General features: G+C 40.4%; 2 protein-coding genes across 3 annotated transcripts in view; one reads left to right on the top strand and one right to left on the bottom strand.

Annotated features, from left to right (window-relative positions):
* The window catches only part of LOC128876335 (protein timeless homolog), a 193,726-nt gene that overhangs the window by 45,085 nt on the left and 122,399 nt on the right, over positions 1–26,242 (top strand). The window lies entirely within an intron of this gene.
* On the bottom strand, positions 6,592–11,550 carry LOC128876336 (protein artichoke-like). The gene has a single exon (XM_054122603.1). The coding sequence runs from the start codon at positions 11,273–11,275 to the stop codon at positions 8,492–8,494; it is 2,784 nt and encodes a 927-aa protein (XP_053978578.1). The 5' UTR covers positions 11,276–11,550; the 3' UTR covers positions 6,592–8,491.

Here is a 26,242-nt window from a genome sequence, read left to right as displayed (position 1 = left end):
AATGCAGACTGTTCTGTCGGCAATGTAGATTGCTGTGTCGGTAATGTCTGGTACTCGGTCAAAAATGTAGAGTGCTCGATCGGTAATGTGGAGTGCTCGGTCGGTAATGTAGCGCGCTCGGTCGGTAATGTGGAGTGCTTGGTCGGTAATGTGGGGTACTCGGTCGGTAATGTAGAGTGCTCGACCGGTAATGCAGATTGCCCGGTCGGTAATGCAGATTGCCCGGTCGGTAATGCAGATTGCTATGTCGATAATGTAGAGCGCTCTGTCGGTAATGCAGATCGGTCGGTCGGTAATGTGGGGTGCTCGGTCGGAAACGTAGATTGCTCTTGCGGCATTGTTGTTTGCACCAACAATGATTTGAAACAATAAAAGTGTCCATAAATTTTTGCAAATGGGAACATCACGAATTCATCTATTATGAAATGCGGAAGGTTCCATCGCGTTCGGTAATTTCCTCACGGAATTACATCATATAATAGGAATTTTGCGATAACAATAGTTATAAACAATACAGAAATTCATAAATTTTTGCATCTGTGATCATTGCGAAAAAAATGCTCTTCCAGATGCAAGAAGTTTCAATCTGATTGGACCACCCGTCTCGGAGTAAGAAGCAAGACAAAATGTTTCTGTTTAAAAAAAAAAACGGGTAAAAAATGACAAATCGCAAAAAGTCGTGAGAATGGGACCACCGGGTGGGTATGCTCTACAAGATGCAACACGATTCATTCTGATTGGTCAAGCCATCCCGGCGTAATGGGTGAACAGACATTCAAAAAAAAAAAAACCATGTCGAATTAAGTAACCTCCTTCTTTTCGAAGTCGGTTAAAAAGAGTTACCCTAAACATAACGCTGAAGATGTCAACTTAACAAATTGATATACAAGCCGTACAAAATTAATTCCAATAAAGTTCAACAACAGCGACAACGTAATAAGTTCTCGAAAGTGAACCGAAATAAAAAAGGAGGTAGCTCTCCTCCAGTGATTCTGTAATTATTAAAACCTAGGTAAAACCGGCGCTCCTTTCGCGTTCGTGTGGTATTCGGTGAATCTGTGCAATATGTCAGAAATTAAATTTTTATAAGAGACCGTGGGACGATCGATTCGACGAGTTAGTGTGTTAGATTTTCCGATTATATGGGGAAAGCAAATAAAAAGATTGTCAAGCCTGTGAAACTGCTTGAAAAGCAGCCGCCGCCGACGAAGGTGGTTTGCGGACATTGGAGATGAGATGAAGAGGATCTCGCCTCTCTTCTACTGTGTGAACCTAGTTCACCTCGGCTTTGGTGTCCGTAACAGCAGCACTGGCGACTGTTGAAGAGGGTATCATGGAGATTGTTTCCCGATCAATGTCATCGTGGCTCGGTTCACAGCGCGGATTTACGTTTCCCTTAAGTCCTTGTGGGAGTAGCGACCAGTAGTGTTTCTGTTTCACGGGAAAGTGTCGATGGACTTTGGTCTGGGATGTTCTGAAATAATTGATGGCCAACAACTCTAATAAAAGACGAGATTAACCCTGCTATAGACGATTGACACGCTACCTTTTAGCTCCAACATATCACGCTATTCGTTTCTTGGTAATTTATTAACGTTAGGGTATTCTAGGATACTAGATGAGAGTACTATAGATGCATAATATATTATAGAAAGCACTTTACAATATTTATTGTAATTAATTTCGAAGTAACATTTCAGTATCTTCAGATTCTACTAGAGAAAATATTGGATTCCTGAACTTGCTAAACTCAGAAAATATGTATACGAAAGCAATTAGCTCAAATGTCATTTTCAGAGACGTTCATGAAATATCGCAAACAGCTGCAACGAAATTTGTTTGAAATCTTGATATGGACATTTTAATAATTGATATAAAATGTGTCGAAAATAAAACCTTAAACGAATTTCCTAAAGCTATATACTGAGTGTGTGTTTCTCCTACTCCTGATAGACTGCTTTCAATATAATAGTCGTATGTAGGAAATAGATGAATTTTCATTATCTATTAAAATCATTATTGAATATAAAAATATCCATAAAATTTTGAGATGAAGCATGCTTGACCACACAAATCTGACTCATTGCTACAAAATAATTAAATAAAATAATTAAAAAAAATATATGTATAATCGCAAGGCTATCCAAAAAGAAACAATCGCTCAACTTCAGTAGATACCTTGTCCATTAATCAGACAATAAAAATATCTTCCCTGTTGTTTCAAATTCAGTCTCAAGAATCATAGAATTCATTGTCAAAACGTTGAATTCAAATATCATGTAAAACGAAAAATCTTTTTCTCTTAAACGGTGAAGGTAGTGTTTCCACTTAACCATGTGTATCGGGTGTCTGCGGGACAACTGAATTCAATCCGCTATCTCAATATTGGACCGTGATAAGAGCAATTGCGAACGGGGCGATCCGGAGGATGCGGATAAACTCGAAACCGGTTTCTGTTTTTCATCGACGAAGTCAATATTACAAAATGGCATCGACGTCTGGCGTGAACCGGAGTCGAACCAGGGCCAGGGGCAAGGATAACGAACTTCTGCAAGATGTTACTGAATTTGCTAGTTCCATAGCCCGGGGTGAACTAAGTGCTGCTATACGGTGATTAAATTTCCTAGTTGCACTCCGTCGAAGGATTATTCCATAGGAAATTTAAACAAGGGCTTAAGGAACCGTTTCTCGCTGGTCCCCTCCGTTTCCCGTTGGATCGCTACGGTTCCGTGCCGCTCGCTTTTCCTGCCCTCCTAAATATCGTTTTTCCCCGTTGCGGTCTCGTTACCATGTTCCAGGAAATTCAGCCGCGGGCTACGAGACCGGGAAACGCTCGCCGCGAATTATTCATGTAGTAATATTTACGTTGCTTCAAAGTCTCGTGATTTTATAACTCAGCCGGGCCCCAGCCCCTCCGCACTCGTCCTTCCGACGGCCTTTAATATTCGTCGGTGACGTTATCTGATTCTTTGGCGGGCGAAATGGGGGCGGAGGGCGGCGGTCCTAAGCATGTTTTCTGCTTATCGCTTTTGTAGACGGAGCCGCGAATAACCCGATTAACATTCGTTGCGGGACGAAACTTCTGAGGCAACGGGATGAAATTACTGAGATTAAGACAAGGAAAATTAAACTTTTCCTTCGTCTCGCTTTGCCGTGCTTTCCCCTTGTAATTTCTTGCAAATCGAAATTTATGGACCCGTGGACAGCGTAGGAATGTTGGGACGGTAAATTGAATGTGTCTAACGTTCTTCCGCGTATTCAGTCCTATTGCGACGATCAGAGCGCCGAAGCATCGGCGTTGATCGTTATTCCATGTATTGGATTGGCAGCTATGTAATTGCGGATTTGAGTGTATTAACCCTACAGTGCGCAATTTTTCAAATCAGAGAAATAACAATATCGAGTTGCACTTGATTCAATTTTTTACGTTACATTAACAAACATTTCGTTCCATGAACCATTTCTCTCCTAATTTCAGGTAAACAAAAGGGCCCTTGGAATACGTATAGGTATAGTTTACATGGAATTGTAATCAACCTGAATCAAATACTGTGTGATGGATTTTTATCAACCGTAAAACTTTCATTTTCATCTAGAAAATAACTGTGAGAAATGAAAATGTTCGTACAGATGATAAAAGTGAAAAATGAGAGGTAGAAAACATGGGTAGCCGGTTATGTTGGAAGTGCAGCCAGATGGTACAGAGAGATAGTCATTTCTATTAGTGGCGATACAAATAGCTGTGCCGTAGTACTTCTACACATGTTCTCTATAACAGTGTGTAGAACATAGTCGTGTGGGAATGAAATATGACTAATTGATAAGGGAGAAGCAAATTTTTAGTAATTGCATGTCTGACGTTGACATCATTATCTTTTATTCTTTCTTGACACGTATTATTTCCATAATTTATCAGTTCCTATAGCCTGTACTCATTTGCGTAATTCATGTATTTTATGAAACGCGTGAAAAACTGTTTTAATTATTGGCATCGTATCAGATAACCATACTATTATTTTCGCTCGAATAATGATACGTTTCGTATTATTTTTACGCGCCATTTAAGATAATGAGTGTAATGCATTTACCCATATATAGTGATTCCACGAGGGTTCGATAATTCAGTAAGTGAAAATTGCATTATAATGCAAAGTAGGGTACACAATTTGTAAATTCAATTACTCGCGGTGTCGTTGCATTGAATACAATTATTCACCGTTGGAAAAAGTTCTGTGCTTTTTCCAATAAAATTCAGTCTTTATTTTTAAAATATTTACATCTTGCTTATTACAACACGAAAAATATTTTGGTCGTGTTATGCGTAAATACGTTTAAAATTTTCATGAATTATCCATTTCTCATCTCTGATGATTTTATTGCAGATAATTCTTCTTTCAATATTTACTTATTGAATGCAGGCACGTGTTTAATCATCCATTTTTGTTATCCGTGGCGGATTCGCGCTATATTCACCTGTATTCGTTCCGAATTTTTCCCATTTCACGCAAATAACTAGAAATAGTTTTTTGATTCACGCAAAGCTGCTTCGCTAGTTTTTCTGGAGTGCACGTTACACTTTTAATTAAAAGTGAAGCTTTCGATTGAAAAGCACTCTTCTCCATATCAAAATGATAATGCATTCTAGGAAATTGATTTCTGCGGTAATACAAGTCAAGTAAACAAGTTTTGAGTTTGCCGTGTAAAATATTTGAACGTTCAGAAAATGTTATAGAGATCTGCTAATTTACTTTGACGATAACAATCTCTAGTAATGCATTCGCGTCAAGTTATTGTTTACCCAAGTTCAAATTGCATATTGCAATATGCATTCATCCGATAATGAACAAGGAATTTATTGTCACGGGTGTACGTGAACGTTTCGATGTTATAAATAATTCTTATGTGATTTATGTCACGTTCAATTTTCAGTGAATTGTAGGAAATGAATTTTCGTTCGTGTGAAAGATACTAGTCGGCTTTAATGAACAAATTATGTTTCGAACATCAGTTATATATTCATGAAAATTGTGCACTCTCTGTAAATTTGATTCGTTGTATATTCACCATGGTCGAGTCAATTTTATTATCAACACTTTGTTATAGGCTTATAAACATTGCGACTTCGCTAAATTACTTTAGAATAATGGTATTCTAATTTTAACGCTTAATATTCGGAAATGAAGTTTAAGTTAAATCAATATCAAGTTTTCTTCGAAACACTCGTTCAAAGAAATTATAATTTGTTTAAGACTACGGAATAAGTAACAGTGAAAATTTGAATAGGTACTATATTTTCTTACAGCGCGCAGTATTAGCTTTCAAAGGAGATGTCAGTATTATGTTCTACAATATTTTCAATTTCGAATTCGTGCTTCGATTTGATTATACGCCAAGAAAATAAAACTGCACAGAACATGCTCAGCGGATGTGGGAAATCTGTTTGTTCAATAAATGACTGGGAGCGTGAAATCGTTGTATCTCGAATCGGAGCAGACACCGTCTTATCTGGAAAGGCTCGAGTTTTCTCGACAGCTGTCGGACTTTTTTTCCGACAGTTCTGATATCTTTTCCCCTCTCGTCATGTTGTTTCGCACCTAGATTTACTAACGCATTGGCACAGCTAGAGAATCTGTTTGCAATCGGAAATTTTTTCTGAATGTTCAATTCAAGCTTCTGACAAGTGATTACTTTATTATTGGGATAAATATAGCCAAAACTTCGACAGTTTGTTTTTTTTGTGGGAGTATGGTTCGTTTTTATCGAGGCGTAATAAATAGTGTATTTCACTGGCTTGTTTTCAAAATTGATCTAATCACAATGTTTTTGATGAGAATCAATTGCATTCTTCTGGATCATAACTTACCGATATCCGAGTTCTATTTCATGTTTTTATCGTTTCACTGTTATGTCCACTGATAAAGAAGTATAAATACGTCTTGTATCGCTGAAAGTGAAGTGAATAAATGAAGATGTACTATTATGAAATAAATGATTGCGATATCTCGATATTCCTCTAATAAACAAGCATGAATGTTGTATTGTTACGAAGACTATTTCAGAACTACAGGAATTTCAATTGTTTGCGAAATCGAAAATCATGTGAAAAGTATTTTTAACGAAATCAGATTTGCGAACGTAATCAGTCTATTCTCAATGTTTGTACTTCAATGAAAACACGAATATCCATTATCTGTCAGTATTTGAGCAAGTGTACCCAACTAATTTAAATTCATATTTGCAGCAGAGGAAAAAAAAATGAAAAATAAAAAAGAAGACTGATATGGAAAAGCGTTAATCTACATGAAGTGAAAATTCATATTAATTCAAGATCGATAAAGAACAGTGACATCGAATAACGAAGCATGCAATTAATTCTCTACAAATCAATGTGAAATTAAAAAATATTAACAATCTGCTGCAACCCGTGATACGGTCCATGCGCTGTCGTAAAGCAAAATGGAAATTTTTCATCGTGTCAGGCATTGTAGTGAAATTTCTGACAACAAAATATTTATTCGAAATATGACACACCGACGAACGTATGAAAGGCCGATATAATTCGTTAGTAAACTATGATTCACTTACCTTTGCTTCCTATTTTCCGCGGGTATCCATGTAATTATTCTCCGGACAGAATAATCTTTCTTCGAAACTATAATAATCGTGCCTTTGATTACAAAATGATAAGGCTAAGGCGTGATTAACTCTCTAATATTCTAATAAGATTTCTCTACATCAAAGCGAGCGGGCTCGTGGACCTCTCGCGAGCGTGGCAACCTAGAATGAACGGCTAGATACTCGGCAAAATGGGATGATTGAACAGTGGAAGGCGATCGAAAGGAATAATCCATAAAATTGCATCTTTGTACGTCGGTTTATTATCATAGCGGTACTTTGACACTGGTTATTTTAAGAAAGATAATGTCTAGCCTCTTCGTTATTTCTTATCTGTTCTCTCCCGCTCTTATCCTCCGTTTTTGTTCCGTTTGTCGAGGAGTCTTAGCGACTCGCCAAGTCGCTAGAATTAAGTTCGGAAGCTATGTTTCTGTACACTCGGTGTCGGCCGTCTTTAAAAACGGTTTTCACCTCGCGATCATTTCTCTCTTACACTCTCTCCCTCTCCCTCTCTCTCTCTCTCTCTCTCTCTCTCTCTCTCTCTCTCTCTCTCTCGCTCTCTTTGCTCGTTTCTCTCATGCTATCTCACATCCTCATTCACTTACTCTTTCGTACACTCACGCTTTCTTCTCTCACTCGATCTTCGCAGCGTTCGATAAAAGTTCGGCCAGCAATCGCTCTCGTTTCCCGTCTCGCACTGTCATTCAAACGTACAATTCGCCACCGCGAATTTCACGCCATCACGTTCCCTTCGTTTCTCCAATTTCGTTCCTCCGTCTTTCCCCTTTTTCCCAGCCTTCTTCCCGGCGCCCTTTCTCGCCGTATTTTCGTCGCACCTGCACTTCTACACCCAGTCACGAAAGCGTCCGAAACGTGCGATGAAAAGTCCGATGCGGAGACGCGGCACGTTTACAATCATTATTGTCACTATGCGCTATTTAACGGTTTGATCGCCCGACATCGAGCCAGTACGAGCGACTGCTTCTTAATTATTGCCACCTGCAGTTTGTATTTTCCTCTTGCCGTCCTTCGTCCTACGCGAGAAAGAAACTGCGCACGGAAAACCGGACGAAGGGATGCTCGAAGATCGATTCGACGCGTTCCGTTTCGAGTACTTCTATGTAAATATCGGTTCCTCGAGTCCTCGATCAAACAAATTCGACGTCCATGTTTTTTTTTCTTCTTTTCTTTTTTTTTGTAATGTAACCGAACTCCAACTCGAAGTTCACCGTTCAGTCGAGATTCGCATCAAGGGATGTTCTGCAGACTCCGCGGGGTTTCTCCCAACAGCTTCCTTGACTGAACTTTCTCCTGTGCTCGGTATTTCCCGACGGACAAAGCTGAGCCTGATGGTTATACGGGAACTACTTCGGGTATCTCACGGAAAAGTAAGGTAATCTGTTCGAGCAGTGTACATCGCAACTTCTCATTGTTCGTCGCTGTTCACTCGAGTCGAGTTTGTACTATGTTATTGCCGAACGATTTCTCGCCGAAAGGTGTTGGCTGCGTCGAAACCCGTTCTTCGCGACGATTAATGCAACGCGATTCGCCGCTAATCGATACTTGGCATTTCGAAGTTACCGGTCGGGATTTATGCTCCGCGAAGCTTCGGATATCGAGTGTCCGTTTGTCGCGCGACGAACCGTGCACGGTCGAGCTTCTGGTCGCTTCCGTTGCGTCGGAATTCCTCGATACGCGTTTTCATGTTTCGGCAAGAAATACCAGACTACTTCGGTGTCCTCTCGAAGTACGCGTTCAGCAGCCGCGTCCCCCACGATCGTTTAGACGATGTCGACGAAATTTGGACAAGTTTCCCGCAATCTTCGGCGTCTAGTCGCTTATCTCTCTCGAATAATCTAGCGTATTCAGACTCTGGTCACCAAAGTTCAGCGGTCGGGGTGAGCGTATGAACTTCAATGTTCTCGTGACGATGATACCTATCCCTCCGGCGCAACGTGGCTCGTCGCGACAACACTACGGTCAGGGCAGCCACGGCACCGAGAACAGCGCCAGCCAGGACCAGCATTCCAGGATGAGCACCAGCTGACAAAGCCTCGGAGATCCTCGCGTCAGAATTAGTAGCGCGGCCATCCAATTCCTCCGCTATCGTGTTTGGATCGAGAGTGTTTCGTAGTACCAAGTTTTCTTTCGTCAGATTGTTCAGTCTCTTCGAGTACTTCTCGACCGTCTTCTTCTTCCCGTCCTCCTTCTGCAGCGCAAGTTTCGATAGCATCGAGGAGGTGATCTTGCCCGACGATACGGTAAGTTTGTTCAGTCTTCTGCTCTTCTGACTTTTTCCGTCTACACTGTTATCAAAAGTTTGCGGATTTGGATCACCGTGCGCCTCGATAGTTGACGATTTTCCCTCGCTCGGGTTCCGGTACGACGTGCCAGCGACATCCGTAATTGAATTTTCAGACTCTGTCGATTTCGGATCGAGTCTCGTCATTTTTCGTGCTTTCTGTTTCCTGATCGATGACGTGACGTTCCTGAACGACGTAGGTGCCTCGTAGAAACGCGTCTCGTTACTCGAGACTGCTACCGACGCGCCGGACAGCGTGGACACTGTTTTCCTTCGAATATTTCGAGGATTGTTAAAGACGTTGCGAAGATTGTTCGTTTCGTGACCGGGCTCCGTGTTAGCTGGATGTCCTGCGTCGTCCATGTTATTGGACTCATTCGAGAGATTATCGGCTACTTTGGATGCGTTGATATCGGTAACGTTGGAAGACAGGTTTGGCTTATCGAAATGAGATACGCGTTTCGTCGCGAGTAGAATCGACGACGTAACAAAAATGGTTGTTTCCGCAATTGGCACGATCGTAGGTAGAGGACTCGGCGGCGAAGGCAATTCGTACAAAAACGAACCTGACCATTCCCGTGGAGTAGCGCATTGTCCCGGTTCGGTGTTTTTATTCAGTTGCTCGTGCTGCAACAGCCATTCGCCGAGCCAGTAGAGGTCCTCCGTGCAATTCCAATAATTTCTACTCAGGTTCAAAATACGCAATTGTGGAAGCATGTACGGTAGATCGAATCTGAGTTTGGTAATGTTTGTCTCGGACAGATTCAATTCGATCAAGCTTTTGCAGGCGGACAGAGCGGCGTCATCTGCTAAAAGCTGCCTGGCCAGGATCGGACTCTTCGATACGTCGAGAAATACGAGTCTTTCGGGAGTAGGTACTGGAAACGCCATGTCACTTTGTTCCTCTTGCTTCCGCTGTAGCGAAGTTAATCCCGACATACGAAGCTTGGCGAGATTACTTGGTCCACTTAGAGTATTAGCTGGTAGCGTTTTAATGGGATTATCGGACAGATCTAGTTCTTCTAGCAACGGTAATTGACCGAGTGCTCCGACTTCGATCTCGTTGATGTCGTTATCGTTCAAGGTTAGGGATTTTAGGTTGAACAGCCCTTGAAAATCGTTTACATTCAAAGACGTTATCGCGTTTCGCTGGAGGTCCAAACTCGTCAGGCTGCTCGGTAGACTTCCAGGTACTTGGACGAGAACGTTGCCAGAAATATCCAATTCCTCGAGAACTTCCAAGCGCCCAAGGGCATCGTCTTCGATGTCTGTCAGTCGGTTCTCCGAGATGTCCAATATCCGTAACAGTGGATAACTATCCAAATCTCCGCCACGAATGGTGGTTAACTTATTTCCGGCCAGTCTGAGCGCTCTCACGGATCTCGTTAGCGCGGCTGGCACTCTCGCCAAGCCTGTTCGCGATGCGTCCACTGTTTCTAAACGTCTGCCGGTACCCAGCAGCAGCGAAACATCTCTTTCTTCGAGAGGGTTCTCGGAGAGTTTTAGCACCGACAATCCCGGAAGCGGTTGCAAAGTTCCTGATGCCGCCCGTGCTAAACCGTTCCTCGAAACATCAAGTTCCCTCAATCTGTAGAGATTCTCGAACCACCTGGCGCCCAGAACTTGCAGTTGATTTCCACTCAGGTCCAACTTTTGCAACGAATAGAGCGGCGTCAACGCGTTGTCTGGCAGCTTAGCCAGCCTGTTATCCGACAAATCGAGGAACTCCAACCGATCCAATCCCCGAAAGGCATCCTCGTGGACGTCGGATATCGCGTTTCTACTCAAACTCAATCTCACCAATTTCGCAAGCGTCCTAAAAGCTCCGGCACTCACGTCCGTCAGCGAGTTATCGGACAAGTCGAAACGCGTCACCTCGCTCATATTCGTCATACGGCCTACCAGCACGCTGTCAAGGTGCGCCAGATTGTTGCACGACAGGTTCAGTGTTCTCACGCGCTCGATGCCGTGCCACGACACGTTCAAGTACACCAACGAACAGTTCGTCACGGACAACTCGTCGAGGTAGGGAAAGTTGATCGAATTGTTCATCGAATCGTGGACGATCGTATCGTTCTCCTCGAATTCGTTCAATGCACTAATCATCTCGAAATCGTTCAGCGTATCGGTCACTTCCAGTTCGTCGAAGAAACTGATCACTGCGTACTCCTCGACCCCGTCCACCGAGAGACTTTTCGTTTTAACCGACAATTCCGACAATTCTGGCACACGGCCGCGGCACTTCACATGCACAAGAGCCGGCAAGTCTCGTTCGACGGCACTCTGATGGCACTCGCACGATTCTGGACACGCGGAACCGCTCGCCATCAAGGCGAGCAGTATCACCGGAAGCCACATCGCTTCCAACGCGATCTTTTCACATCTCCAGCGGCTGGATAATCCTCGAATAACTCGCCAAGATGACGATAGGCCGAGACGTCTGCATCGTAAGCGAGCCTAAGCGCGTCCGGTGGCTCATCGACGGTGGACTCGATGCACGGCACGTTGCTGGCCCTGGTATGATAGATGCCGCCAAAACTTACGCGTATACGCGAATGCCAGTGCGCGCGGTTAAGACTATCAGCCGCGTCAGACGTGATGTCCATACGAAGGACTGACAAACACTGCGGCGCCCGACTCGTAGCTGCACCCGCCTCCCTCCTCGCGATCCTCTGTCCTCCACGCCTGTCCGTTTCTCTTTCGCTGTAGCCAACCCCCAAGTCGTCGTCTCGTACAACCCTCCACCCTCGCAGCTCGTGTCCTTTCTCTCTCTTTCTCCCTTATCATCTCTCCCTCCCCACCATTCCTATGCACGGTCTATAGATGTGTACCTCCGCTACCGCCGGCAGCCGTTGCTTTTGCTCTCGAACTCGATAAGGGGGGCAAGTGCGCTTGCGTCCTCAGACGGGGTAGTAACGCGTAGTGCCAGTATCCTGCGATTTCACGAACTGCTGCCGTTGACGACTGGCTGACTGACTGCATGGTTGACTGACTGGCTGACTCGCCTCAGCCTTCTTAAACTCGACTCGCGTGCTGGGATTTCCGAGGCGCGAGGAAACCATTGACGGCCCTTCCGAAATCCGCCTCGAGAAACGGACCGGCTCCTCTTCTCCGATGCCCCTATTTCCACTTACCGACGTACTCTTCTTACGAGATCGGGGAATCAAATGCGGGCGATGTAGGCTGGAATCGTCATTGCGCTTCTCGGTTAGCCATTCTGCGAGCGGTCGGACCCTTTTTTTCATCGAGGGAGAACCATTTACCGAGCCGAACGCGAACTTGCGAGGAAATCTTGATACGCGCCTCGAGGGTTGCTAATAACGTTACTATTTTTCGTTTTTTGTATTGGTCACAGGTTCAGGCAATTTACATTGTTACGATACTCACGGTACGGTTTTTCTTCAAAGGTTGTTTTTTAACACGTTTATCGCCACGTCACCCACGTATGGGTGACAGAGATTTTCTCTAAGGAATTAATAAATTTAGTCTGAAGGTCGTGTGTTAAAGAAAAACAAGTTTGGATAGGATCCGTGAATTCTGATCGGGTTGCAAAACTAAGTACTAACTCAAATGTTAGATTATGCAGTTGCAAATTACACACCGAAGTCTAACCCGCCGGATTAAAATTTCATGAAATCACTATCTGGATTTCTCTGACATTAAAACCGTGTTCTCTTCGATCATGGACGTCGTGAACATTTTTCTGGCAGAGATCGCTGTTTATAGAATGATATAAACGTAACAAGATGCACTGTGGTCCAGCGAACAGGAGAGCTAGCTAGCTGACATATAATTGTGACACAAAAATAATTACTTATTAAATAGCATGGTAATACTTTTGCAACGATTTGTTCGAGCAATAATCACATAGTGTATCGCTAATCCGACTGAAACTTTATCAGCAACTTCGCGAACTTCCCGCCATTGGCTTTCTTAAATTCGATTCGCGTGCTGGGATTACAAAGGAGCTGAGGTGCAGTTCTCACGAAATAAGGCGAGAGGTTAGTTACTTTCTCGGCACGCACGCTTTCTATCTTGTTAAGGCATTCCCTCTAATACGATTATTTTTATAGAAAGCTGTCTGTAACACGTTAAATAAACCCTGTTATATTCTTGATTTCTTTTATCACCGCTTACGTATTTTCGATAGTTTTATTGTATTCAAGCAGCTTACCGATATCCTTTTAATAGTATTAACAATAGTTTGCGCTGCAAACTCCATACTAGGGCTGAAATTAACGTCGTTTTCGTTTCTTAATGTTTTATTCGACCGATTAGTTTCAGTTAAAACAGAAGTTTCAATGTGATGTGTATAAAGTATTTAACCCGACTTTGAGTAAGTAGATGTGTTTAGTGGGAACTGTATTTCACTTACGTAAGGAAAACTGGAGCCACTTTAGCCCAATCTGTACGCCTAAGACGTCTTTGTCTCAGGCTGTGCTGGTTTAATCCTGTTTGAAATAGAACGACTGAATAGAGTACTTGGAACGCGACAAGGAGATTTACTGACATCGAATTTCACGTTGTCTGACGTGTCTGATACTTTACATTCACTGGTTGCTGGGATATTAATTAATTCTTAACTTCTTGCGAAATGAAATTATTCATTACATGTGCATTTTTTAATTCTGTAACACTGTTGTTAAATATACTGGCGTCACTAAGTATGAGTAAAATATAATATGAGAAACATAAATTAATATAATAATATCAATATTTCATTCTTCATAAATATATATCTTCAACATATAAATATCTCTAACAACTTAATGTTGCTCATATACAGATCTTGCTCGTAAAATTGAACAAAATATTGAACAGATTCTATGTACAGAGTTCTTACGATAGATGAATTGTAAATTCTGATCGAGTACAAGTGAGTTGTCCATGAGTTCTAATTAAGCCCTGTTCGAGTTCTCTCTGTACTTTAATTCAATTCGAATTAAATTCTCCGTGTGTTCTGTCTCAGTTCTGATTGTGTTCTCTGCAAGTACCAGTTCAGTTTTAATTGAGTTCTCTACGAGTTCTAATTGACTCCGAATACTTGTGTTTGACTGTTCGAATACTCTGTTGTGACAGTGTGAGTCGGAGCATTAGATTAATATCGCGAGGAGGTTCCATAGATGTTGATGGCCGATGCGCGTGAGTTAGAGATAAAAAACTTCTACGTTTAGTAGAAGTAACAAACATTTTATTCGAACGATGAATATGGAATTAGAACATCATATTGCAACTTATATACAACGTTCGTCTCATCGATTTATTCGAACAACCCCCAGTTTATTTCACGTGAGATACGATTTCAATATATAATTTAAATTATAAACACAAATATAAATAGATTCTATATTCAACGTGTAGGAAACGCAGCAAATAATATTATTGCTTTGAATTGAAGTAGTAGAATACGCGTACGAATAATTAGGAATGAAACAGTCTAGTTAACATCTATAACATGGAACGTATTGCACTGTAACTTTCCTCTCGATAGAGACTTCACTCATGGTCAGCCAAAGCACTCGAAAACAACGTTCCTAATAAGTCAGCGTTATGTACATATCAGCAGGTTTATATGTACATTTTCTACATTCGTACCACGTAGGCGTACATGTTCATCCCTATATACATATATTCAGGTTGCTAGCAAGCAGAATTTCGATCCCCATAAATTAGTTTCTCTGCGTCTCTAATTTACTGCGAATTACTGCGCAACTTGCCGGACTTGCCGGACGATCGAACGTGATCTTAGAACAGCTCCAGTACACCCAATATTTCTATCCGATTAGGACAAACGATCGACGGCGAAGTTAGCGCCAGTCGCGGTTAAATACTTGAGCCATCGGACTTACAGGGTAGATTTCCTTGGCTCGGGGACTTCGTTAGCGAGCCGTTTCCTCGCTGACTTCGGCAGATATCGGACCGAGGACTTCCAACTTAAACGAGACCGAGGTTGTCAATCACTGGAAATAAATATAGCGTTGATTAAAGGAAAACCCCCGACTTGGCTAAATGACGTTTCCGCTCGCTGGCTGAGTGCTTCAAAACTCTACAATCCTTCCGCAACGAAAGGATCCACCGACATCGATTTTCCATTTCCAACCACGACTCCTCTGGAGTGGAAGTTTATTTACGAATCGTTTTATTTATATAACTGGATATTAGGAGACTAATTATGCAGGGAGTGGTCTCGACAGTTCTTGCGTTTCAAGGTTCAGATTTATTGATTTGGAATCGTTATGATGTGGAATTCTTGGATACACACAGCATGTGCTTGGTCTCTAACGATAGTTTATCTATTGTATTGTAGTTTGACGCGCAGGAATCTTGAGATAAAGTTCCTTAAGCCCAATTTAGACGCAGCATTAGTATCAGTTATGTTTTTCCCACGATCACGATAATTGGATAATTTCTTCTTGAAAAGATGAAACAAAATGTATGGAATAGAGTGTTCAGAGGTGTTTAAAAAATTGGAGTTTTCTTTTTACATCGACATACACTAAATAAACAGAGCTATAATAAAAGAGGACAGCATTTTTTAAAGTTCAGATACTTAAAAGAAAAAATAAAGTTGATATAAAATTATTCCAAACGTTGCACACCCAAGGAATAAGTTCTTCTTCGAAAGACAAAGTGAAATATATGCAACTGAGGGTTTGGAAGTCAGCTCTGAGAACACCGCATACTGAAAAAAGGCTGTCGCAGAGACGACGGGTTAAGCGAATGTGTATCGTAGTTGACGCGAGAAGCTGCTTAGATTTCACTACGACCGTTCGGTTATACGTTTGACGTGTGAAGTAGAAGTAAATGTGACCAGTTTAAGGTCGAGAATGCAGCTACTGACGGAATTGAAAATTGAACTGCAACTAATTCTGAAAGCTCTGGAGTAGGGCGCACTGCTAAAGTGGAACACGCAAATTGGTTTGCGAGGGATTGGAACGGTTGACGGTCACTGTTTTAAATCGTTGAAAGTAGTCAGTTTAATAAGGCCAAAGTGATCCTTTGAAGACTCCGTTGTAGATCGTTTCGATCCGAGAGGCTACCCTTAGATAAACCTAGTACGTGGATTTGACGAAGCATGCAGATAACAAAATTTGAAATTTCGAGGAAGCGTGTAATCCTGATAAGGTAACTATTTTTGTTTCACGGCTAAAATGATTTCGAGTGTGAAAACACTTTCTCAAAAATATTGTGATATTTTATATCATTCTGGATATCTTCCAAACGATTCCCAGCGCCAGTAAAATACAGTAGGTGATCAAATTATTACGAAAACTTTAAAATTGCTGCTTATTTGAAGTTTGGTAGGAATAGAACTGAAAGCATGCTTGAAATGATGCCTTTTTCCTTACAAAATATATTGTTATTTTTTGGAGAACATATCATCACGATTTATGGATAAGCAGTCATTTCTCCAATGCAATTTACATTTATACTATGCACAATTTTGTCTGGTACAAAGTAACTCGTAAATAGAGTTCAGTCACTGATTAAAACGTTACTTCCACATTTGAAGTACTGTGGTTTTAAATATATACAAAAGTTATTTCTGAAATTCAAGATCACTGCCATTCTCTACGCCCTCACAATATCCCTTCTATCGAGTATGCATGTTTCTCTACAAATAAAATGATTGGAAACAAGGGGAGCTTTTATAGTTCTATTTGCTGCCCACTCTAACAGTCTGCTCCATGCAGATGTAGCAACCATCCGCAGAAACAGGAGTTATACGCGCAACTTTATTAGCCAATTTCGCGAAATTTCCATATGAATCGTTGTCAGAGCGATTCTGAACCTACTGGCTGTATTAAAACTTTCATTATAATGGGATTTATTTTGTTACAAACAAGGAATTTTTGTTATAGAGGAGCTTGCTGTTCTCGGTGAGATTATTCCTAGAAACAAAGCCTAGCTTAGAGAACTGTGGTTGTTTTTTCTATGGATCATTGCAAGGCAGAGTCTGTGAATTTAAATGAGAATGCGAAGAACGTTCTGCAATATATAAGTTTATACAATCGAGAATTATAAATTATTATTTCCGTGATACGTTAATTGTTTGGTAGCGGCGCTCTTGAAACTGAACGAACGCATACAGTATGAAACGATTTTGATTTATTGTTTCATGTTACATTTCGAAACCTTAATGTCGCTTTTAACATAATTGCTAACAAATATTTCTTCATAAATCTAATTGGAATAGTTCGTTTCAAAAATAGATTTAATAAATGAAATACAAACGCGAGAAGAAAACAGTAAATTCATTTAATTAGATAATATCAAATGTTACTTTCCAATTAAGCACATTTTTACGGTTATATTTCAAGGATAATGCCATTATTTCAATCCTAAGCTTTTTATTTACAAAACGCAGAAAATAAATATTCTTCACTTTAATAATTATAATATTGTTTTTAGAACATAATTTTAATATTACAGATGAATCCTATTAATCTACATATTTTAGCGGTGTTTTAATGATTACACCCTAAGTATGTGTTTTATATCCTGCTTGCGACACGAATCAAGCTTCATTAAATATAGGACAATGATTTTGCACTCGTGTGTAGTTTGAAACTTAAAAGTTTGTCTCCTGAAAGCGTCGACATCAGTAAATACTTGTTTATTCCCCCTTATACACGTTTTACTCGATTGCCTGCACGTCAGCAATAAATATATCGACGCTCCAGAACAGGGGTTAATTCACTCCGGGAATACATTACTGCCTTATTATGTGCGATTATCTCGTGAAAGCTTGCCAAGCGCAATGAACCATGTTTACTTAAAAATTTAGCTTTTACCGGTGACTTTTATTTTCTCCTTTCCACAGTATATCCAGAACAACAAGATCTAGAGAAGCGATAAATGGATTTATAATTAAAATTCTCGTAATCAGTATTTTCATTAATTTAATTCTCATTCCTTTTTGCAATGCGCCAACTACAGTGCCCACTCTATCGATAGTTTTCCTGTTTGACTTACGCTCGGAATTGATTACGCTGCGAAACATAAGTCGTAACTATAGAATAAATCAAGATATATCCTGGTATTACCGTTTCGCTCGAAACAAACGGTTCGATGATGAGCGCAAACATCGTTTTCAAACACATCCGTTCGATTAAGAGCTCTGTAAATCGACCTGAAAATCCACGGCACTTTCGAGCCTGCAGTAGCGAGCGATGATTTAATCGCTCGAAATGGTCATACACCGACATTTTTGATGCGACAATTTCTCCATTACTCGAAGCATTCGACCACTCGATGCGCTGGGGAAATGTTCGAAACGAATTCGAAAATGCATCCAATGTACAAAAGGAGGATCAGTCTTTCGAACGTTTCAAGTATCGTCAACAATGCTTTTTTTTTGTCCATCTACTTCGAGGATTAATCTCTGATGGACACGTTTTATGGATGACATTTTACACACGATGGTAGCGTTCGTGTCGTTGATGCATTTTCTGAAATATATTTCAAAGTGGAAATTATGGCCGAATTCTATTACAGGTCTAATTCCACAGCTTGAACGAACACCGCTTACATGGGATTGCTCAACTTACATAAAAATCGATTTTTCCCTTATTTTACTCAAATTTGCAGCCCGTTCATTTTTACTGAAATTTAACAGTATTTGTTACTGCACTATGAATTGCGTTTATTGATTTCGAACATTAATTAAATAATGATAGAATATTTCATTGAAAATTCTCCATGATACATGCTATCGTATTAATACTAATTATGAGACTAAAGTAGTATATAAATAGATATATAAATACAAATTTTTAAATATTTAACTTCTTTCTATCTCTGTGAGTTGTCGAGACACTTAAGTTATGAAACATCGAATCGAATTAAATTAATAAGTAAATTTAATTTAACCGAATCAAAAGGTACTCCATTCGTAAAACTGTACAAAGTTTCATCGAAATCATTCTGTTACAGTCCACGTGTGATGTTCCTTACGAGCACACCTTGCTCCGGGATCCGGCATCGCAACTTCTCGATAAACGCATTTCACTGTGCGGCCGAATTTCTCTAGAAATTAATACAAATTAGTAACAATTCGCGTAGCCAGGGTTTCGTCCCCACGGGGTCGTAGCCAATTAACCGGGGTTCATCAGCCGCAACATCAACAGCGTCGCTCAAAAACCTTCCTCGGAGACAAGCGAGCTGCAACTCTCAGGCAAAACAACCCCCTGTGCAGGTGGGCGCCAACGACGCCGGTGTATAAAATTAACAATTTCGTAGCAACGAACTCGGGAGTTCCGCGGGTCCGTTGCACCCTTACGGAGGCAAGGAGGAGATAGGTAATGGGGGTTAGTTGGAACTGCTGGAGCCACGGGACACGGACGACCGGACGAATAGACAGAGGTGTGGGACAGAGATGGAAATGGAAAAAGAAACAGGATTTCGGGAGCGTCGGTTGATAAGGGAAATCTTTCCGAGCTTGCGGTGCCAACCGACGTGTAATTTCCCCGAAATAGAGGATGGGATCCTGGCCGGGTACCGGTCGTACCGGTTACGAAGTTACTTTTACGATAGTGCCTGGCCGAATGTAAATGGGAATGGCGTCAGAAAGACTGAAGGAGAAAACCGGAACGACGGAAAGAGAGAGTGGTTGTTCGGTGTCGGGAAAACGTTGAAAGAGGGAAAGAGTGAAAGGAAACGTGGCACGAAAGAGCGAGAGACAGCAGGGTACGGGGGCGAGAAACGGTTCGGCGTGGAGGGGGGAAAGGAAGAGGTGGAAGTAAAGGGGATGAGACCGTCGGAGTTTGTAATTGCAGTGGCTTTAACGCGCTGCTGATGGTCGATGGCACCCGGGACTGGGGTAATGGTCTGCACCAAATGTCTCTTCTTGCTAGAGAGTGGAGACGCCAGAGGAACTTGAAGGGACGGGGAAACGGTATTCGAGAAGACACCGAACAAGAGAGGCACATGGATTCATCGTCTTTCCTTCTTGTCACGGGCTCCCTCTGTGATCGTTACTTTCCATGATGCCGCAGCTGTTGGCATCAACCGATATATTTCTTTGTCTCTGTTTGCATGTACCGTGGTCCTGATCAGCATACAGGTCAACGCGCGTGCAACGACGCTTCTTCGCTGGTAAATATTGAAACGAGGACAATGGCTTTCGTGGTGAAATATACTGGCTAAATTCAAATGATGTCGAATTTGGGACACCCTTGTAAGGTGCCTCCAGAAACGACGATGTTAAAAGGTTGTTAATTTTAGGATTGTTTTTAGGATAGGGGATCTTGAATATTGATGAGGAATCGTTCGATAGGTTTCGAAGAATTTTAATCTCGCGATCAGCTCCAAACTCTACAACCAACCATATAAGTTTGACCTTATAACATGAATTTCTCTTTTGGGCGTCCATGTTGGCCACCAATTCGTACCGAGAACTTGTACCTCTTGAGATTAGGTTCATATACCCTATAAAAGTTTCAACATGTTATTACCAATGTTATATAAGCTTGGTTTTAAACTATCGACCTTTGGACCTTCCATTCCTCTATATGCGTAGTCCTCGTGGACTTTTATTATACTTGACAAGGAAAATACCTTGACCACATGGACCTACATTAAAGTGGAGCAACTTTTATTACGAATAAAGCATGAAAATGTCAGATTATTCGTAAGAATAAAATATAAAACCCTTTTCCTTCGCACAGTTCAACGTCGCTAGCTCCAGGGTGAACAGTTGAAGGATTCATTCGTTTTTGTCCTTATGAATAAATCTGGAATTTTTATTCTTTATTCAGAATAAAATTTGCCCAACAGTGACCTGGATTCTGAGAAGAGTCGACGTCAGCTCAAGATATGCAAGGAAAGTTCCTGTATCCACTGCGAGGAACTATAAAGAATCTCCCTGAGGGATGATCACGATGTGAGAGAAATTTGTCTTTTCGTTCATAAATTGCGTTTTTATGATAGCAATCTCATTAGTTCTCAGTTTACGCGATATAAAATCCGAACCAACGGGGAAATAATAATCTTTTTGCGAATTCAATTTTCAATATCATTAATATAAATTATAACGTTTCGAAACATCGTCTCAACTAAAAGACTTTTCAGTATTTATCAATGAATCTGTTACACTTATTTTTTTATGTTTTATTTATTCTCTTCTCTTATAGAGGAGAATGGAGTGACGCGTGGTTCGGCTAAGGTGTAAACACGTGATCCAACTCCGAAATAAAATAATCCTCAGAAGTGGGTCATAAATGACCCGACGTCCGTGGTCGAGGGATTTAGTTAAGCAAGAAAAGTTTTCGCGTATTATGGGTATTGGTGCAAAGTTTGCTTCGTCGAACAGTCGTAGCCGACTGACTTGTTGGCAAAAAATAATAAAAAGCTGTCCATTTATAGGACTTTCGATAGGCACCGTCGGCCAATCGGAACTTTCCCGGGCTTTGCTACGGAGTTTTGTTGCGCCTCGTATCAGGTGGGCCCGAAGCGCGTCGTTTGCTTACTTTCCACGCTTATGCCATAATAATATCATTGCTATAGGTACACGCATACAATCCATCTATAAAAATGCCCCATCATTACTCAAATGGAGGTTCATTATTTAAAAATTTAACATCTAAATAATTGTGATATTCTCACTTAAGTTTAAAAAAAAAAATCGAATACCGAATATTAATAATATTTTTAGAAATGACTGTTTCATGTTTTCGATCTGAATTAGTGATTTAGTTATTCATTTATTTATCATCTTCTCACATGTGCAATATTATTTTTTCTATTCATTTTACGTTCCAACAATTTTCTACATTCTCCCTGTATCTGATTTATTAATTTCATAAGTTTTCATATTTTTGTACTCGTATAGTACCTAAAGGGTGCTCAAGAGAAGAGCGAAACATTTACTTTGAAAAAGCTCCATATTTACTCGAATCGTTTAGCCTCTTTAATGTCGTTGAAGTAATGCTTTGAAAAATGTGCGAGTCATTTAATACTGTACGAGTCACTTAACGTTCGAATACTTAAACGTCACGACACTCGCCGAGAGAGTACGCGCTACCAAACTCTAGTATTTCGTAGTACGTAGAAGTAGTTCATGTAGAGAAAGCTAATTGTTGTTTTTCACCGGCACTTAATTTGCGAGCAACTCAATATACTGACTTTTCCAGGGCAGGCAAATATTTTAGATTTCACGACTTTGCCGTCCGTTTGACGGAACCTTGAGAACTCTCATCTCCTCGTTAAATAATTTTCTACGAGTTCACGATAGTACACGATAGAGTGGAATTTTTTAAACAAAATTAAACACATCTTTGCCTCGATTAATTCGAACGGTTCTAATCTGGTTAATCGGATGTTAAATTGGCAATTTCATTTGAAAGTTGTCTAATGCGCATCGATGGCGTTTTAATAGTCTTCCTCGATGTTCACGCGACCCGATGAAGTAAGCCTTTTAACACGAAAGTAGGGCGTACGAGGCGAGCTAGATGCACAGTACAATTTTTGAAAATTCGTGTCAAGTGCTATCGCGGCAGGAGTGCAGCAGGGCAATACGCGATACTGAACGATGATAGTGCTCCGGTATAAAAAATCCACAGACTTATACCGTGAATCGAATTGCATCAGTCGCTAGATCCTAACTTTTCTTTTAAATTGATCGCCGCATAGCTTTCAGCTGCAAACTGTTGACTCGAATATTGCTTTGATCTTTGCTTTTTAATATGAGTTAAATTTGTAATTAATAATTAATCGATACCTGTTTTGAACCTAGGTGTTGGTTTCATGCTTTAAAAATGATCACAGAATTATGTGACCCAAATTATCGAGTTTCCAAGTACTTATGAAAAATGTAGGTTATATCATTTTGTGAATTGGCTGCAATGAATGTAGTAATACATTTTATTTAGATTTTTAGGACGTTAAATTTTGTACAAGACATAAATTAGTGGTTCGACCACTTTATATAACTGAAATATCATATTTACAATCTGAATAACACATGATATTTAGAAGGACCATCACTTTTTTTAACATAATTCAATATTGCTTAGTTTTATTTCGATGGCAAATGTGTAGTTTTAGAGATGAATCTGAGTAACCAGTTATATGTAGAATATGCTGTAGTAAAAAGATAATATAATTTATTCCTCGCGGTGGTTAGATCAAGTGGAACAAATTATATTATCTTTTTACTACCGTATATACTATAGTTGGTCACTGAAATTCATCTTTAAAGCCAGATAGTTTTAAGATTTGCCATCGTACTCAAGGTAAGCAAAATTGAATTGAGTTATAAAAGTGATGGTCCTTTTAAATCTCGCTTCCTTTCAAATTTCTAGAATTCACATATATGTTATAGAAAATTGTCATCGAAGCTTGAAATTCTCTTCAAGAGTACTTCTTCACGTCGATGCAATTAACTAAAAGGTTAACGGTGAATTGATCTCACGAGTTCTTGGATAGTTTTCTAAATTGATTTTTATATCAGAAACAAATACACGTGTGTCAGTTTCCATTAGCTTCAGCAAAACTTACGAAGCCACGTAATAGTAACGCATAATTTACGATTAATTTACTATTACTATTTACTATTAAGTCACTAATAACCATCGTGACTCTAAACTTATATTTAAAAAAAATAGTGTCAGTCTTGTTATTCTTACGTCGAATCGCGTGCACTCTTGCTAAGTTGTGCATATTACAATAACAAACAGATTTAAAGACGAAAGAATTCACCCCTCGCGTTTTTATTGCGTTCGAGGGTAGAGGCATGAAGGATGAAACGCAGACGCCTAAATTTCTCGGCCGTGAGACTCGTTCGTTATTCGTGATTTCGTCTGTATATCCGTCTGTACATTTTTCGGCGTCTCGGACGAAACGAGGCACTCGATCGTTGTTGAGAGTCGGGGCGGATGGGACTGGCTGCTCCTTTCCACGCTGGAAATGGATACATTCGCGTATACTTCTTTGAAACAGCCTCCATTTCGTTCCGGTGCTACGCGTGCACCGGAGTCTTATAGTCGCGTCTACGTTCTATTCCGTTTAATGTTCATTCTGCGGCTAGGGTAACATTTTATCTCTGCGCTGTCGTGGGAATTCATAGCCTCAAAGATTTGTGAAGAAAAGATTGTCTATTACAGTCGGACCGTGATGAACGCGCCACCGCAGTACATAAACTCGAGCACTTACTGGTTTAACGTAGTTTTGCCTTAGGTTTCCTTAGGAAATTTTAATTATTTATGCTGATTCGTACGAGAGACTGGGCTGGTAACTACGTAGTTTATTCTGTTATCCTTAAAGTGCCTAGTTCTTGCTTTTATTTATTTAAGAGAGGATGCAATCCATCGAAAGTTCCTTGTGTACTGAAAATATACTTCATTCATTTTGACTTTGACAGTGGAACTTCTGGTCATTATCGACAAAACAAATTGAACGAGTAAAGTTGGCTAGTTCGAAGCAGGAAAGAAGGATTGCAGATAGCGAGTTAGGAAAGTGATAAAGTTTATCGAATGGTGGACTTATAATTTGTTAGCTCGATTGGTCACAGAGTAATTTATCGATTGGACGTGATCTGGTCGTGGTGGTTTAGATAGTAAGCATGCGCATAATAGAAATCCCATAGTAAGTGCTGCGTTCGAAATTAAAATGTAGTCCCACGCCGGCATTGTTAAAGAAATGTCTTTTTCTTTCGTAATACATTCAGAAAAAGGACATGTTCTTTCTATAAAAGTGAGTCTGAAATGTCTTGTAAAATATTTTCATACCGTGCTTTTTTATCAAGAAGAACGAAGTCAAAATACGCGCCTAATTACTACTCGGTATAGGTTTACTAATCCTTTCGTTGTTAGCTCATTATTTCCATTTGTGTTAGTGTTTGTAAATGTGGACGGTTGTTTGTTATTATTTGTTTGAAGTGGTTCTGAACAGCTCGAATATAGTAACAGACGGAAAACAGATGACACCGTTCTACCGTCAATGTTTACATACACCAACACGAGTGGAAGTAACGAGTAATGGTCAGACACGTTCGCCGTGTCATACTCGAATGGATACATACACCAAGAATTATCAGTATCGATCATGTGGGAGACGAAACCTCGTTTTAAACAATTGTTTCCAGACTTTCGCTTCGATTTTACACTGGAAACATCTCTTTGACGATTGTATCACAAATGAAGATTAAACAAAATTTGACAGATTAATGTCTTGGATAATTTACAAATGAATCAAACTAACATTTGAATGAACCTTTGTGGGAGTAATCCACCCATGGGGTTAAAAGGGAACTATTAAATTATTATATTACCGCAGAACTCTTTGAAGTAACGATTCAGCAAAAATGAATGCAAATAATATTCGCTATTGAATTCCATTCAAGCGGCATGAAGGATAAACGAACTGAATTTTCATGCGCCGAGATTTCTCTTATCCTTGTAATAATGAAATGCATCAATCCCTCGCAATAAAAGAATATACAGATTTTAATATCGTTTTTGAAGATACCTCGACCTCGTTCGGCCAATGGTTCGTACTCGAATAACGGTCGACTCCGTGATAGATTTTAATGCGCATCTTTTGGAAAAACAGGTCCCCGGCTATAATGATCCATGTAACCAAAGATCAAAAGGTTGCAAATGGATCGTGTGTCCGTGATTGTAAGCCAACTCGCAGCTCGAATTCCGCAAGTTTTAGAATCCAGGCTGCGGCGTTGCTTAGACGCAAATACGACGTTCAAAGAGACGGGATTCCAGTGGATTTGGTGAACCGAAATTTTATCTCTTTCGAATTTGTTATCTCTCGCAAAGCTTGCGCTGTAAATTATTTAGCGAGGAAACGAATAAAGTAATCGTTTGATTTAATTAGAATACGAACTCCAAATGATTTGAATGAGAAGATTTCTTTTATGCAAAGAAAAAGATTCGATACGGAGGAGGGTTTTAAAATTCAAGGGTTAACGTTCTTTTATGGAAGAGCTTCTAATGCTTCCTTTCTTGACTATCTTAGTGGATTGTAGGTCGAGACGGGGACGCAAGTATGCTAATGAGAACCTTTTCGGTGGTTTCGTGAATCCTGCATACGATCCCAGAAGCCCGCAGCAACGGGCATGCAAGTATGCAATACAGGGGCGGCTCACACGTACTTGATTCTGAGGATACCATAGTTCGCAATCTTCTTAGTCGTGTCTATCCTAAGTTCAGTATTAATCCGAGTCTACGACGTGTGATAACTATTCAAATGCAGAAAGTGACTACATGGTATATGTCATCAAATTCTCAGTCTTGATTCAAATTGGGAGTAAAATCAAGTGACAGTAAATTTGTAAATTTTGCAATAGGCTATCGAAACTAAAATGTGTTTCTT

The sequence above is a fragment of the Hylaeus volcanicus genome, chromosome 5, assembly GCF_026283585.1.
Source record: "Hylaeus volcanicus isolate JK05 chromosome 5, UHH_iyHylVolc1.0_haploid, whole genome shotgun sequence".
Classification (NCBI taxonomy): Eukaryota; Metazoa; Arthropoda; class Insecta; order Hymenoptera; family Colletidae; genus Hylaeus; species Hylaeus volcanicus.
The sequence above is the reverse complement of the archived record's forward strand: the minus strand, read 5'-3'. Positions and strand labels throughout refer to the sequence as shown.

Excerpts from the sequence above, each read along its gene's own strand:
- LOC128876336 (XM_054122603.1), bottom strand. The coding sequence starts at position 11,275 with ATGTGGCTTCCGGTGATACTGCTCGCCTTGATGGCGAGCGGTTCCGCG.